Source organism: Lepisma saccharinum, chromosome 12 (assembly GCF_977018435.1).
Source record: "Lepisma saccharinum chromosome 12, izLepSacc3.1, whole genome shotgun sequence".
NCBI classification, from domain to species: domain Eukaryota; kingdom Metazoa; phylum Arthropoda; class Insecta; order Zygentoma; family Lepismatidae; genus Lepisma; species Lepisma saccharinum.
In genome coordinates, this window is record NC_139240.1 from 52,987,930 (window position 1) to 53,000,576 (window position 12,647).

The window sequence follows — 12,647 nt, forward strand, 5'->3', positions numbered from 1 at the left end:
TACGAAGCCGTCCAAGAGATGGAATATCTTGATCGATGTGTCCTAGGTAAGTGCTAAAAGACCAAAAGTCACCGGACATCCAGTGCTAATAAGATGACGGATCTTCCTTCGCCATTATTACAGCATTTACTTTTCGGGGCAGGCTTTCCACTAAGTTCTGGTATATTCCATTCGTCCTGTAGCCTCGTGAATAGTTCATGGGTGATTTACGGTCGAGTGGGTCTGGCACGCAACCGACGCTCCAGTTCATCCCAAAGACGTTCTATGGGCTTCGAGTCGCAGCTTTGAGCGGGCCAGCTAAGCACATCCTCCTGATTGTCCTCAAACTACGATGCAATGAACCCTGCTTTATGGGAAGGGACATTATCGTGCTGATAGAGAAAAGGGCCCATTCCGAACTGTTGCTATTGTCTGAAATGACCTCATAAAAACCACTGTTCTTGTTGCCATTGACCAAAACTAATGGCCCAAGACAAAAAAAAAGGAGCCCCAGACCATCACACTTGGGTGTCCGGTGACTTTTGGCTATGTAGTGTAGGATTTAAAGTAGTACAGTGCTTGGGCAGAATTTTTGCAGCGAGGTAAAGCCATTGATAAAGGTTGAATGGTAGAAACAATAACAATAATTATTATTACCACGGCTATAAATGTTATTATGCAATATTGTATATTAATCAATATAAGCTAATTTTATTCGGAATTTATTATTGTTATTTAATGGGGAGATTTTGTTACTCGATCCACCAGACGAACTGTTTTCTTTATTTTTTTGTTTCTACACAATTATGTACTGAAATTCACAGTTATTGTAATGTATTTTGTAATTAACTTTTGCTCGTCTCGGTGTACACTCACCGGCAATAAAAGTGGTACACCTAGATCCTGAAATACTCGCTTCCCTGTAAGGCGTTATGTGTGTTGCATAACTCTACGGCTATAAGTTGATTTTAATAGCAAATTTTGAATGACAACTTCTACCACCGCCGGAGAGCTAGGCAATATACATGACGCCGTACAGGGAAGTGAATATTTCAGGATATAGGTGTCCTATTTTGCCAGTGACTGTACAATGCTTACCTCTTTGGATATCAGTATTTTCGATTTTACTGGATATCATTACTTGTGATTAAGAAATTATCTGACGTCACGAAATTCACATGTATGTACTTGATTTCATGCATTCAGTTACTTGGAGTGTCTTCATAAGGTAACACTGCTTCACAGATTTTCGTCTCGTTTACGTGGATGGATTCACTTTGTATCGCAATTATCATTCATCACTCTGCGAGAGTATAACACAGTTAACAAGTCATTGTCACGGGAAATCATTCAGGAGTAAAAATATCCCCTTTGTCGTTATGCAACAGGCATGACGTCGCAGTGAAGCGGTTTGCATGTAAATCAGGATAAAGTCAAAATCTCTAAAAGCATAACTTGGCGGCAAAAACAATATACATAGTTAAGAATCTTATTTTGTTATCTTTCAGAAACAGCTCGCATATATCCTCCAATACCTCTACTGAATCGGATGTGTATGAAGACTTGCACCCTGTCGGGTACCAAGATAACCATAGAGAAAGGAACCCCTTGCCTTATACCACTTTACGGGGTGCACCACGACCCACAGAACTACCCGGACCCGTGGAAATATGACCCGGATCGGTTTACAGAGGAGAACAAGAAGAAGAGACATAACTTCGCTTACATACCGTTCGCGGAAGGACCCAAGATGTGCATTGGTAAGTAAATCAGGCCGACCTCAGTTGCAGAGTGGTTAGCGCAGCGCGCTACGATGCCGAAGTCCCGGGTTCGAATCCCGCGCCTGAGTGTTCTTTCATTACAATCGTCGTCGCGATTAGCCAAAAGTGACATAAAAGCGACGCTAAAAAAAAGTCAAGTAAATCTAATGAATGAAGGTTTTTCCTCCCACGATGAACGCAAACCAGAACTCTCGATTACTAGGTAAGAAGGGAACTATTTTCGTATAAGACGATCATGGGTATTTTCCTTGATTCATCATGAGTGCCACTACTTTATATGGGCATGTGAGCCGTGAGACCCACCCAATAATTTGTCGTGTTGTTATTACTATTACTAATTATTGTTGGTATTTCTTATCGTCATTAACAATTCAATTCTGTAAAAACAGATGTTTTCTTTTAAAAGAAATAAGTAAGGGTGCATTGTTGGTATGTATTAATACGAGGCATGGAAGGGATGATTTATTACATTTGTATGAAGTTATAATTCAAATGTTTAAGCCTTCCAATGTTTTTCAAATGTTGGCGCCCCTGAATGACATCGTTCTCCCCGATGACGTAGTGGTAACTCTGTGTAGTCAAGGAGGCCCGGGTTCGATCCTATATGGAGTCACATTGCACAGTTTCGGATCCCAGTTTGAATTATATAAGTGAAAACCGCCGTTGGTAGACATGTTAGCGCTGCGCTAACATTGAAATTCATTTGCTTATATATTTATTGTAAAATAAGAAAGCTCTTTGAGACGCGGTCTAGCTGTCTTTTGTTTTATTACCGTTGGGGAAATATAATAGGGGGAGCGTTCCCTTACGTTATTAGGAGCTGTGCCGTGCAGAGTTGCCAACTTTTTTCTTAAAAAAAAAGAAACAAAACAAAGTTTTTTTGTTATAAATATGTTTTAAACAAGAACCGAGAAAATGTCTTTTAAACAAATGAAACATTTAAAACATAATGCCAAAAAGACATATTTTCTAAGAATAATGATTAATAAGGAATCTGTTAATGAAAAACTCAATATGCTGACCAAGGCAGTAATTTATTTTATTATAAAACATAAACTAAACGTAACGTTTCAGCCTTCTAGCAAGGTCTTCTTCAGACTCTGCACCAAGTACAAATGTAACAAGGTACAAAAACAGGACGATATATATACACACAAACATTACTCCCCTCCAGAAGGGAGAAGAGAATACTGGTGAGAAAATGGAAGAAGGCCAAGGAAATAGAGAAGAAAGGTGAATGAACTGGAATGGGAGACTGAAGTTAAACAAAGAATGGAAGAAGGTGTTAGAAATAGTGGAAAGGACAAGAGAGAAAGAGAAGAGAAGAATGAAGGAAAAAGAGCGTGAGATAAAGAGTCCAACCACATTCTAGATGGAAGTAATTATGTTTAGCCTTTTAGATGAAATTACAGTTGACAAGGGAAAGCCACCTGCTAGAATGTTCCAGAACAACTTTCTAATAGTCTTGAGGGGAGTAATGTTTATGTATATATATCGTCCTGTCTTGTACCTTGTTACATTTGTACTTGGTGCAGAGTCTGAAGACGACCTTGCTAGAAGGTTGAAACGTTACGTTTAGTTTATGTCTTATAATAAAACAAATTACTGCCTTTGTCAGCATATTGAGTTTTTCATATCATGGAAACAAGAATTTATTGATGGTGTTATAATCTTTTAATCATCCAAGGATGGACTGTGTTAATATTATAAAGTAACGCTTGACTAAATTCTTAACATACACATTTATGTTCGTCTTAAATCTCGCTTGTAGGCTTCAACAGAGAGTATTTACTCTGTGGCTTCAACTGATCCACAGTTGCCAGCCCAGCCCATACGTGGTAGCTACTCTTCTTTCTTTTTTCCCCCTTTTTTTAATGCGACATTTTATCGTGAATGCAACTGAATATTGACATTATCAACAATGTGCACATTTTGCAGTGTGTTAAGCGAGGAACAAAACGGTTTCATCCATGTAGTATTCAATTTAAAAAAAATAATTTTAAACACCTGTAAATAAAACATAGCCAGGTGTTTTAAAAGTTCCCACAAACTATCAAACATCAAGTATCAAAATGTGTTTTAGACACGTCTGAAAAAAACATGTTTAGAACACTTTGTTTTGAACGTTTTAAACATTTGTGAAAAACAAAGCCATGTGTTTCAAACGTTTAAAACAAGCTGTTTAAAACACTTTTGTTTTAAACATGCCAACCCTGGTGCCGTGAACCTATGAACAAATTGTCAAAATGTTATTGTTAATGCTCACTTGTCGACCAACCGCGGGACTTTTTTTTCTTTGTTTTCATGAAGTTTATTGGTTATCTTGTGTTTAACTGACTCTTTTCATGTTAGACAATACTGATATATTGCAATGGTTAATACACTATGAAAGTGTACGTGAGGAGCAGTGCGATATTCTATATTCAAAAGATAGCAACGTGGAGCAGCCTGGCATGAGTGATCACTAGGGCTGAGATTTTGAACTAAAACTCACCAAAATATGCAAAATAAATTATGCTCTTATGACCTAAAATTTTACAAAATATGCACTATAATTTGAAAAATATGCACTTATAAATCAATATCTAACTTATGCTGAAATATTTTCATATATATACTATTTTTACGTAGTTCACTATATGGGCCCTGATGAGTTGAAATGCACAATGTGAACATTCTGTAAATTTTCAATTAAAAATGAAAAACATTTTGCTGCAGTCCAAAACAAAAACCCTCGAGTGAACATGAGAGTAAGAACGAATCCACTTGAAAAATGACTGTATATTTCTTGAAAATGCGAAAATATGCTGAATATGACTGAAAATCCATCAAAATATGCTTTATCATGTAGAAATGGCCAAATATGCTAAGATATGCCCTTAAAGAGCACCTTAATTCAATTAGTTTCGTCACAATATGAATTTCTATATATTTAGGGAACACATCACCCTTAGCAAAAAAAAAAAAATCCTACCCCAATGTGATCACCATAGCAACAGTGAAGTAAGTATGAGCCGTCGAAAATGACAATCAAGCTCAAAGATATGTTCAGGGCCACAGTACACTGCACGTGACGAAACAACAATGTGGAATAATCACGTGATGAACAAAATATGATATTAAGAACAAAAAAAGATCAACTAAATTTGAAAGAAAATGTAGATATTAGCTTCGCGCTAATATGTCAATCATCGACTAACGCCAGGTTAAGTAACGATTTGTTTATCGCAGCATAAATCCCGACTTTGAAATAAACGTTTGCCAAATAAAGCAAAGACAGGCTTTGTTCAATTTCTTGGCAACCAAGCGGTAGTGTAAGATCATGTATAATTTGGAAACAATACGTATTTTTTTTTAAAAAAATACAGTAAAACCTCGTTAATCCGTGCCCCGATAAGCCGGACTTACCTTAATCCGGACAGGCAAAAGGCAAAAAAAGCAGAATGCAACTGTTTAAATATGGCTAGAAGCACCGCATTGTCGTATTGCTTTACATTTTACTTTAGTGTATAGTGTATTTAGGCCTATGACCTTTAAATACACCATAATAAACGTGTTTTGTTGATATAAACGGAGTTTAAATGCACTTTCTACTCTTCTTTAGGTTATTTCAGTTAATCCGGACTTTCGTTAAACCGATCAACTTATCCCCCCCATTTGTCCGGATTAACGAGGTTTTACTGTACATTAAAAGTAGCAAGATTTAAAAAAACGAATAAATGTGTTATCTTGCATTATAGAGGAGAGTTTCCGAAATTGTACCAATTGGTACTATTTTGTTCTGCATCAAAAACAAGTCACAGAAAAAGAACGAAATTTTAGGTATGAGAAGCACAAACTATTAGCTTTCTCTTCATATATGTATTTCAACAAAAATGCAGGAACCAATATAATAGGGTACATAAACGAAAGTTGTGACATCGGTACATTATAGGCAACTGGGTTCCTAACTTGGACCACAGGTTGCTTAGGTTGGACCGCTCACAATAGGCATGTACGTATGTATGTCTACGATATCTAGACACCTGCAGCACTCACTGCACACACCATTGTGGTATTTACTCCACGTTCGCCGCTTGTAACAGCACCTACCTGTGATTTTCCTTTCTTTGCTGCAATTTTTTGTGGACGTTTCTGGACTGTGGTAAAACCTGACTCATCCACGTTGAATATTCGGTCAGCTGTAAAACCAAACAAACCATACCTTCTACTACACTCGTTCAAGATATAGTCCCCATTATTGTATGCTGCTATAGCCATTTGCAATTCCATCTCTGTCCACAGCCCATACTTTCCCCGGTCCAATTTGGGAAACACGTGGTGGTCCAACTTAGGAAATTATACCCCGTTAATAAAAATATGACGCTACACGAACATACGCAACTAAACCATAGTTTTACCACATGTAGTTAGTGGTTAATGAATGGTACTTTTATAATATACTACAGGACATTTCATTACTTACCCCTAGTCTACACAAGAGCTTAATATCCGAAGCACAATAATCGCAACACGAACAATGGAAACGCAATAACAGCACTCCTACTTCGTCGAACGTCTCTCGTTGACTGACCATTCAATCATTTGTACTTGGCACTGACGGCAACCAGTAGTGCCAACTCACCTGTTTCAAATACTCGTCTATTGGCAAAAACAAACGTGGTCCAACTTAGGCAACGGTCCAATTTCGGCAAATCTCCCCTATATACTCGAGCCGAAATAATATTAAAACCTTGAAATCTAATTTAATTGAGGAAGCTACAAATATAACTGCAATTATTTTAATAATATATGAACCTAATGTTTCATTACTTACGTTTTCAATAATTTTCAGTTGTTGCTATTTGGTTCTTGATATCATCAGCTAACGCTAAACAGACTTGACAAATTTAACTCTTCCCCAACGTTACATATTTTCAAGTTAGTAATTTAAGTGGCCCAAAGTAACTAACGTTACCTTTATTGCAAGTAACGTTGTTACTCTTAAAGCTACTTACTTTCAAAAGTAGCAAGTTGCAGTTAGATATCGTCATAAAAGTAAAAGTTACTTCCTAACACTGGTTGAATGTTTGGTTAGTGCAACACGTTATGGTAATAATTTTAAAATATCAACACTTTAACAGCATAATGTGTGTTTGTTGGAAGTAAGGGAAATCCGATAATACTGCAGACCTGGGGTTACGATACCTTATGCTGTTTCAGTGCTACGGGAGTGCACTACGAAATCAGATATCTTCAATTCGAATAACTACTGTATAACTATAATAATCATTACTTTAAACACTTTTAAACTTATTTTTAACAAGCAATTTGTCAGTTTCATCTTAACAGGGTGGGAAAGTCTCATTTTGTTGGTGGGTAAGGGACCACTGTGGCCCCCGATGGCAACGCCAATCAATAAATTAGTAATTATTCGGATCTGATTTTTCAGGTATGAGAATGGGCCAACTGCAATGCAAACTAGCCTTGGCCAAGATGTTGATGAAGTACGAGATCCAACAATGTGAAGAAACTCCTAAGAAGTTGACATTCCACCCCTTGATCATTGTTACAGCAACCAATGAGAGGATCTATGTAAAGTTCGTCGAACGAAGCGAGAAGCAGTCATGCACAGAATAACTTACAGTACCTTGAAGAAGAAGAAGAGGAAGAAATGTTAAAGAATAAACAAGCACATAGCTTAAGCTTTTGAAAATACGTCAATAATTGTTATGATGTCTTGTGCTCAAAAAATGTGGATAAATATGTATGTTGTCATTGTTTGTAAAAAAAAATAACGGAATATCAGTACGGGTTACAACTAGATATTTTAGTTAATATATAGTTATAAAAGTATACAAAACTCTTATCATTTAAACGGCTCGGTAGCCTAGTTCGTTAAGTAGTTGATGTACTGATTGATTGATTTGTTGTTTCAAGTCCACTTTATGCACAGAAAGGTTAATTGGGACTGGACCTACAGTTTAAAGTGGGATCGGAACCACTATGTGCCTCCACCGGGTATCGAACCCGGCGTTAAATAGTTGTGTTTTCCATCTCACCACCGAAGCACCTGGTTCAGATCTCGGAATCGACATGAGCATCCTTTGTGAGTGTCCCTTAATCATTTTCTTTCCATCATCACTCATACCTAGGCCTCTCCGATGGCGCAGTGGTATCGATGTCGCCTTGTAATCAAGCGGTCCCCGGTTCGATACCCGGTGGAGGCGGTTCCCACTTTAAAATGTAGGTCCGGTCCCGATTAGCCTTACTTTGCATGAAGTGGATTCAAAACACAAAGCCAACCAACCAAATCACCCCAGCGGTACCGGCTTCGATACCCGGTGGTGGCACAAGTAGTCCGGATTTCACTTTAAACTGTAGGACTACTCCTAATTAGCCTTTCTGTGCATAAAGTGGACTCAAACTCAAACGTTACCCCAATTCAGGCACGTATCCAGTGGGGGGGCTTAGGGGGCTCGAGCCCCCCCGAGAGATTTAGGTTTACACTAGATAAAATGAGGTTTTTGGTTTCTTGTGGGGTGAAAAAAAATAATGTGACAATAATTTAAGGAAATAAATAATTATCGAGGCAAGACGGAGAATGTTCCGTAACCATGTTATTTATAATAGCACGTATCCAAGATGGGGCACAGGGGGCTCGACGCTCTCCCCAGGAAATTTTTCAGTTTACGTTAGATAAAATTAGGTTTTTGGCTTCTTGAATAATGTGAAAATAATGTAAGGAGAGAAATAATTATCGAGGCAAGACGGAGCATGTTTATACCCCTGTTATTGTTAATAGCACGTATCCAAGGTGGGGATGAAGTGGCTCGAGGCCCCTCTCAGGAATTTTTTTCAATTTACACAAGATAAAATTAGATTTTTGGCGTCTTGAATAATGTAAAGATAATAAATTTATAAATCTGAGAGAAATAATTATCGAGACAAGACGGAGAGCGTTCTATAACCTTATTATTGTCAATAGCACGTATCCAATTTGGGAATGAGGAGGCTCCAGACCCCCTTCAGGAATTTTTTCTGTTTACACTAGATAAAATTAGGTTTTTGGCTTTTTGAATAATGTGACGATGATTTAAGGAGATAGAAAATTATCGAGGCAAGACGGAGAATGTTCTATAACCCTGTTGTTGATAATATTGCACGTAAACTTTTCTTACGCTTTCGGTGTTGTCGCAGCGCACTAGAGCACTATGGAGAGACTTGTCAGCATTTGGAAGCTGCACAACAAATGTAGAGCAACACGTAGGGCGATTCGCTGTAATTTCTAATCTCTGGAAGGGTACGTTCTTGAATGAGAGAAAGAGTCAACTACTGGCAATATTAACGAATCGTTTTATCTGTGGAACGTTCTAGAATATAACGAGGATATAAATACGCGGATTCAATTTTTCGGTTGATCTGTACAAAGAATCGGTTAATGAGATATCAGAGGTAAGACAATTCATACAGTCGATTGGTGATCATATCAGTCAGCGTCCTCTGGTTGCTTTATAAGATATAGTGATTCGAAAATGAAGACATTGACGACAGCAGAACTTCCGGGGCCTCAGAGTAGTGCTAGTTCGGTTCGAGGGCCGAAGAGATCAAGGCCTCTCTCTCTCTCTAAAGTGAATATTTCAGCAGTACCGGATATTGGAGTGCTTTATTAAAAAGAAATAAGCTGCATAGATCAACTGAAAATCAAAGTTTTGAGTGATGATTTAGTTTTGCCAGAACTAAATTTCGTATATGCAGTCCGAGAATTTCATGGTAAAAAAAAAGCTTTTGTTTAAGCCTACTGAGTTCGAAACACATTCAAACACTTAACTACCATAAAGAGACAGCCGAAAATTTTATGAATGTCGAGAAGAGAAAGGAAGATGTTGCATATGTAGACATTTTAGGCGGAAATTGCAGGCTCTACCAGGACCCAAATCAGGGCTCTACCAACTGAGCCACCTAGCCATCCTTGACTTCAACCGATTTTTCGTTAAAATGTATACATAGTACATGTCCTGTGTATATCAAATCGTAAGGTGTCTCCTGTATAGTGAACAAGCACAGAAAATATAGGAGAGAGAAGAAAACTGAGGAGCATTTCCACCGGTGGATGAGAAGTTTTTTCTTCTGTGGTCAACAAGAGCTACTACTTCGAGGTTACAATGAACGTGGCCTAATGAGGGAGATTTCACACCGTGTCGCCTGAGGATTTCACAAGTCGAAATTAGGTTTATACGGCCTTTTGTGTCGCTACGGTGTGAAACGTTGCTGTTGATTGGCCCATTCCAATCGACATGTATCGCGTGTCCTTCGGTCTGAAACCTTCCTAAGTCTTGAAAATCCAAGTCACAAGCATGGAAAATTAGGGTCTTGTTAAGGTTAGGTGTGAAGGCAGGCAGACGACAGCACCCTAAAGGATCATATCCAAACCTGCAGGAAGAACGCATCTTACTTTAATCTCCAATACGGAATGATAAAAACTTCTGGTGAGTTGATTTTTAAAAATGTGTCCGAGATAAAGAGTGGCATGCCCAGGATTTTCGGAAGGGGGAGGGGTTACGAATACCTACTATTTTTGGTGGTCAGTCCTGATTTTGTCATATTTTCCTGTCTTTGACGTTCTTCTTTTATGTTAAAAAAAAAAGGAATACTGGGTCAAATGGGGTTATGACCTCACCAACCCTCCCTTGGGCACGTCACTGGAGATAAATGAGTAAGCATTTGATCATATGGGGAAACGAAACATTAGATGTGTTGGGAACGGAAGGGTTTTCACTGTGCATTAATTGTTTCGTGATCCACCTGTATTCGAGTAGACTTCCTTTGTTTCGTGCCGATATATGACAAGACAGCGGAAGCTGTGACAGGCATTTTTGAACACTTGTGAGGGCTAAGGCCTCAATCTGAACAATTTGGTGGGTTTTGGCTTTTATACGAGCTGCAAACATGGGAGGACAAGACAAGTTAGTGGTGTTCAGGCTCGAATCAGAGAGAAATACTCGCGAACTGTCTGCGTCCAGTTCGCAACCCACAGTCTGAATCTCGCGTTGTGGAGTGCATGTGTAACAGCTTCGTAAAAGCTCTCAAAGACACCATAGATGTTTTTATGCCAGATGAGAAGAAATGGACAAACACACATACCGAGATGGTTCCGGCACATAATGTTAATGCATGGAAACAGGAGTCGAGTGGTAAAAAATGTTCCGATTTCACGTTCTGATTAAAAATGACAGCCTTAGAGGGGCGACGATTTAAGGGATAGTTGCTCCCCATTTTTTATTTTCTTGCCTCAACATTATGGCCTCTTAATGTTAAGCCTTGTCTGCCAAGAGAAAGTAAACTTTCCTTGCACCGCCCTCCTCACCCCCCTTTTTGGAACCCAATTGCCACCACTGGTCTTGAACATACAATTGTGAGGTTCTTACTATACCCCTTAAAAAAATGGTGTTGAGCCCCCCCCCCCCCCGAAAGAAATTCCTGGATACGTGCCTGCCCCAATTATGTAACTCCATAGGCCTCAACTACAGAAACACGTTTACTTGAAAATAAAACGAAGTTGTACAGTTAACGGCAATAAAAATGCAAGATGTTATGTGTGTTGCCTAACGCTACGGCGGTGGTAGAAACTGACATTGACATTTTGCTATTGAAATCCACTTGTCGCCGTAAAGTCAGGCAACACACATAACGCCTTGCAAGGAAGCGAGTATTTCAGGATATAGGTCTCCCATTTTTCTTGCCGGTGAGTGTACACATAGTAGTATCCTAATTGCTACTGCGAATCAAATTGCAATAATATAACGTCCATGTCTCGAATATGCAGGAGTAAATGGTTAATGTGTAGAAAGAACTGTATTGCAACAATAAAATTTGAGTCCCCGGTTAGCACGAATTTTATTAACACAAACTCTTGAATTTTCGGTCCCTTGAGATTCGTGTTAACGAGGGTTTACTGTATTTCTCTTTAACAACAGAGGCGGGTCTAGAATATTTTCCTGGGAGGGGCATAAGATGGAATACTGGAAATAAAATGTGCAGATTTTTCTAGATATTAAAAACAACCTCATATATCCATATTCATATCATGACAAATACAAAGATTACTTTTGGGTCCAATTTGTAGTCAGTTAAACTAATCGGAGTGGACCTTGAGAATGCAATCCGAACCACTGTATTTCCATCAGGAACGTACCAGGATCCTTTGACTATGCGGCGATACTATTAAAGATATTTATGGAACAAAGTTGTTCTATGTTGTTCTAGTCACAAACATGGGAAATAATTGTCCTAGAATACTCTTGCTGTTGTGTCCATCCGTTAACCAGTTAATTAGCTTTGTAATCAACAAGTCCTAGATTTGACTTCCGGTGTCGACTTTATTTAAGCATCCTGTAAATGTAATGGCAGCTTCGTTTCAATTAAATCCAGAAGACTCAGGTGGGAAGGCCATGTGGCACGAATGGAAGAGGGAAGAAGAGTTTACAGGATTCTCGTTGGAAAACCTGATGGTAACAGACCAGTAGGAAGGTCAAGACGAAGATGGATGGATAACGTTGAGATGGACCTGAAGGAAATCTGTAAGACTGGATTGATCTTGCTCAGGATACGGACAGATGGAAGGCTTATGGTGCTGCAGCCATAAACCTTCGGGTTTAAGAAGGCTAGAGAGTTAGTTAGTTAGTTTTTATAATATTTATGTCATCCCTTTTGGGAGGGACAGATGCCCCTGTACTCCTCCCGCTAAACAATGCAAGAGGCTGTTAAGATGAAAACTGAAGCTGTACTTTAACAAGAGATTTAGACTTGCCTTATCTATTAATGCAAGTCAAAATAAACATTTCAGACTTCATCCTGAATGGGGAATGGTCACATTATTTTATTTAATATTTTTACATGACTTCACAC

General features: G+C 38.6%; 1 protein-coding gene across 1 annotated transcript in view; it reads left to right on the forward strand.

Annotated features, from left to right (window-relative positions):
* Nucleotides 1-7,596, forward strand: part of LOC145996330 (uncharacterized) — a 123,998-nt gene extending 116,402 nt beyond the window's left edge. The window contains 1 exon segment of the mRNA XM_083132761.1: nt 7,192-7,596. Within this exon segment, the coding sequence (XP_082988887.1) occupies nt 7,192-7,379 (188 nt within the window). The 3' untranslated portion in view covers nt 7,380-7,596.
* The last annotated feature ends 5,051 nt before the right edge of the window (nt 7,597-12,647 follow it).